Source organism: Nicotiana tabacum, chromosome 10 (genome assembly GCF_000715075.1).
Source record: "Nicotiana tabacum cultivar K326 chromosome 10, ASM71507v2, whole genome shotgun sequence".
In the NCBI taxonomy this organism is placed as follows: domain Eukaryota; kingdom Viridiplantae; phylum Streptophyta; class Magnoliopsida; order Solanales; family Solanaceae; genus Nicotiana; species Nicotiana tabacum.
This window is the reverse complement of record NC_134089.1, coordinates 51,922,670-51,927,159: the sequence shown is the minus strand read 5'-3', so window position 1 is coordinate 51,927,159 and position 4,490 is coordinate 51,922,670. Positions and strand designations below refer to the sequence as shown.

General features: G+C 39.6%; 1 protein-coding gene across 1 annotated transcript; it reads left to right on the top strand.

The window, feature by feature from the left end:
* The first annotated feature begins 762 nt into the window (after nucleotides 1-762).
* On the top strand, nucleotides 763-1,884 carry LOC142165121 (uncharacterized). Its single transcript, XM_075223745.1, has one exon. The coding sequence runs from the start codon at nucleotides 763-765 to the stop codon at nucleotides 1,882-1,884; it is 1,122 nt and encodes a 373-aa protein (XP_075079846.1).
* Nucleotides 1,885-4,490: the final 2,606 nt, after the last annotated feature.

Sequence of the window (4,490 nt, the reverse complement as noted above, 5' to 3'; positions counted from 1 at the left end):
AGATACATATGGATCATCAGAACAAGTGAATGAGAAGGACAGACTAGCTCTGACTAGTGGCAAACTTTGGGAGGATCAAGCTGAGGAGGATTCTGAAGAAGGAGAAATTCCAAAAGGAATAAATGAAGAAGCTGAAGCTGATCAGGAGGACATAGAGGAGGAAGATCAAAGTGTAAATGATAATGCAATTGTTGTAGCAGAACATACTCGAGATCCAAACAGAGCAAATACTCTGTTTCAAAATAGAGAAAAGGTCAAAAACATACCAGAGGAGGAAAATAATGCTGCAGACTGCAGTGAAGCCAGGAAACAACCAGCTACAACAAATACAGGCGCATCAATGCACTTGGACAAAAATGATAAATTGGATGGATTAATATGCAACACTGAAGGGGAACAAGGGATGAGTAAAAAAAATGACAATCAAAAAGAGGTTGGTCATAATAGTAGGGTGAGGATACTCAAGTATAATGATACCAAAGGCGTAATGACTCGTTGTCCCTCTCATGAATTGGCAAGACCAGTTATTAATCAAGAAAAAGAAGATGAAAACATTCTGGGAAATGGTAGAGATTTAGATGAGGAATCCACAACTCAAAACTTCATCAACGTGGCAAGAAAAGGTGATATCTCTCCAACTCATATAGCCAAAGTTAATTCTGCTGCAAAAGGAAAAAAAGGAAAGATTAACAGAAACAATTCTGGCATGCCTACTGCTGGGATACAAACTCGACGAGGTTGTTCTAAATCAAATAATTGTTAATGGATGCAATTATTTGGAATATTAGATCCGTCAATACGCAGCGAGCCTTTGAGAGGCTCGTTAAAATGTATAGACAACATAATTTCGATTTTGTTGGTCTCATGGAACCAATGCAGGATGGTTCAAAGCTGGAATTATACAGAAGACAGATAGGATTTTCTCAAGCATTTTCTAACATTTTAAATAAGGTGTGGGCTTTCGTTGATGAACTGTACGACGTCACAATTCTATATGACATGGAGCAGCAGCTGACATTACAAATGACTCATACAGAAACACGCATTGTCCAAAATGTTACTTTGGTCTATGCCAAGTGTGATGCAATAGAAAGAATAGAGCTTTGGGATTCATTATACGCAATGGCAGCAGATATGGATGTTCCTTGGCTTGTTGGAGGTGACTTCAATGTCATATGGGATGATGAGGAGAAGTTTGGGGGACGTCCATTGACTTTGAAAGAAGTCGATGATTTCCGACATTGCATGAACACCTGTAATCTATTTGATTTAGGATTCAAGGGAAGTATATATACTTGGTGGAATGGAAGAGCGGAGGAAGATTGCATTTTCAAGAGACTTGACAGATGTATGGCTAACATTGAATTTCAACAAATGTTTCCTGGAATAGAAGTCACTCATCTGCCAAAAACTGGATCCGACCATTGTCCCATGTTGCTAAAATGTAATCTTGAATCGACTGTGATAAAGAAATCCTTCAGATTTCTCAATTTTTGGACAAAACATCCGACGTTTAAAGATGTGGTCAATGAAAATTGGAACGCAGATTTTGAAGCAAATCCTTTCACTTTATTCAACCACAAAATGAAAAAAGTGAAAAAAGGACTGTCACAATGGAGCAAGTCGACATATGGAGATATTTTCAAGAAGATATCTAGTTTGGAAGAGGTCGTCAAGGTTCATGAGGCTCAATTTGAAATAAATCCAACTCGGGCAAATAGGGAAAGACTGTGTAAAGTTCAAGCACAACTTATCAAATTTCTTGCTCTTGAGGAACAATTTTGGAAACAAAAGGCAGGGATGGCATGGTTCAAAGATGGAGATAGAAACAATAAATTCTTCCACGCTCAAGTCAACGGCAGAAGGAAGAGATTGCAACTATGAGGGATTCAAAACAGAGATGGAATCTGGATAGATGACAATACTCAAATCGCAGAAGAAGCAGTTCATTTCTTTAAAGAATAGTTCCATGAAGAAAGATGCCCATCTGATTTTGAAATTATAGGTCATGTTCCAAAATTAGTAGGAACGGAGCAGAACATTCAGCTGATGAAGCAGCCCACAAAAGATGAGGTCCAACAGGCTACGATGGGGTTAAATGGAGAAAGCGCAGCTGGCCCGGATGGTTTCACAGGAGCTTTTTTTCATTCATGTTGGGATATCATTGGTGACGATGTCTTTAACATGGTTAAGAGTTTCTTCAATGGTCATGAACTACCAAGATATGTTACACAAACAAATCTAGTTCTATTACCAAAGAAGAAAGATGTGCAAACATTTTCAGATCTACGTCCAATAAGCCTGAGCAATTTCATCAACAAAGTTATTTCAAGGGTCATCCACGAGAGGCTAGTTAGTCTACTACCTACTCTTATTTCTGACGAACAAGCGGGGTTTGTAAAGGGTCGAAACATAGTTGAAAATGTGCTCCTCACTCAAGAGATAATCACTGATATTAGACTGAGATCGAAGCCCGGACCAAACGTAGTGATTAAACTAGATATGACGAAAGCCTATGATCGTCTTTCTTGTTTATTCCTCACTAAAGTCCTGAGGCAGATGGGTTTCTGTGAAACATTTATTGACTTGGTATATGGAATTGTGTCTAACAATTGGTACACCGTTCTTATCAACGGTCAGCCACATGGATTTTTCAAGTCTACTAGGGGCGTCAAGCAAGGAGGCCCTCTATCACCAACCCTCTTCATACTTGCAGCTGAGGCGTTTTCAAGGGCGTTAAATGATTTGCACCTTAATTTGTACTTCTGTGGTTTTGGAATGCCAAAGTGGAGTCCAAAAATAAACCATCTAGCATACACCGACGACACTATAATTTTTTCTTCTTCAGATGCTAAGTCGTTGCAGCTGCTAGTTGGGATTTTGGCAGCATATGAAAGAGCTTCTGGACAACTCATTAATAAGTCCAAATCAGTAGTCTACATGCATGATTCTTCACCTGAAGATGTTGTAAATAAGGTTCAAAGAATCACGGGTATTTGCAAGCAGGAATTCCCTTTCATATACCTTGGATGCCCAATTTTCTACACACGAAGGAAAATGGAATACTATGATGGTTTGATCAATAAAGTCATGGACAAATTGCAAGCATGGAAAGGAAAATTATTATCGATTGGTGGTAGGGCGATTTTAATCAAACATGTCCTACAAAGCATGCCTATCCATCTCTTATCGGCAATGAATCCACCTCCATTTGTCATTAATAAGCTACACAAGATATTCGCACAATTCTTCTGGAGTAGCTCTATTGGTGGCAAAAGTAGGCACTGGGCATCATGGAGTACTCTATGTCGACCTTATGAAGAAGGAGGAGCAGGTTTTCGATCTCTACACGATGTTGCAAAAGCTCTTTTTTGTAAGCTCCGGTGGAACTTCAGGACAAAACCAACTTTATGGAGCTCTTTCATGTCCCAAAAATACTGCAAAAAATTAAATCCTATTGTAGTACCTTGGAAAAATGGTTCGCATGTTTGGAGACGAATGCTGGAATGTCGGGACATTATAGAACATCAAATTAGGTGGCGTCTGAAAATGGGATCTTCGCTTTTTTGGTTTGACAACTGGACTGGATTGGGAGCATTATACTTCAACACACCTGATGACTTTTACATTGATGAATCAGTTAACAATGTTACTGATGTTATGCATACAGGATCTTGGGATGCAGACAAGTTAACCAACATTCTGCCTAAGGAATATGCAGCACACATTATCGACAATATCAAACCACCAGGGGAGCACCAATTGCTTGACATACCTTACTGGTGCCTTGAGACTGGAGGTAATTTTTCAGTGAAATCAGCGTGGGAGTATTTAAGGCAGAGAAAGGACACGGGGGAAGCATACATAAAGATGTGGGTAAAGGGTTTACCATTCAAGATATCGTTCTTTATGTGGAAAGTATGGAAAGCAAAACTACCCCTAGACGACCATATAAAGAAAATGGGATACGCAATGCCTTCTCGATGCTGGTGCTATGTGCAACCAGGAGAAGAAACGTTATATCATCTTTTCTTTACCTCGTTTGCTGCGAAAAAAGTGTGGTCATACTTCCTAATGCATGCTGGAATTAAAATAGAGGGACTGTCTATGCACCAGGCAATTGTGAAGTGTTGGACACTTAGAGTAATATCAAGATTGCAGCCAATTTTTCAAGCACTTCCTGCCATCATTATGTGGGAGCTGTGGAAGAGAAGAAACAGTTACAAACATGGGGAAGCAGTGACGATTAGAAGGGTGATTTATCAGGTGTCCACAACCATTCAATCGCTTGTTAGATTGAGGAAACCTGCAGTAGCTAACATTCCTCAGAACTGGCCAGACATCCTGCAAATCATGGAACAGTACACGCCTAAATTGAATATTACTAAATTCTTATGGGAATTGCCAACACAAGGATGGATTAAAGTTAATTGCGATGGGGCATCGAGGGGAAATCCGGGCAGGAGCTCAATTGGATATGCACTTCGAGA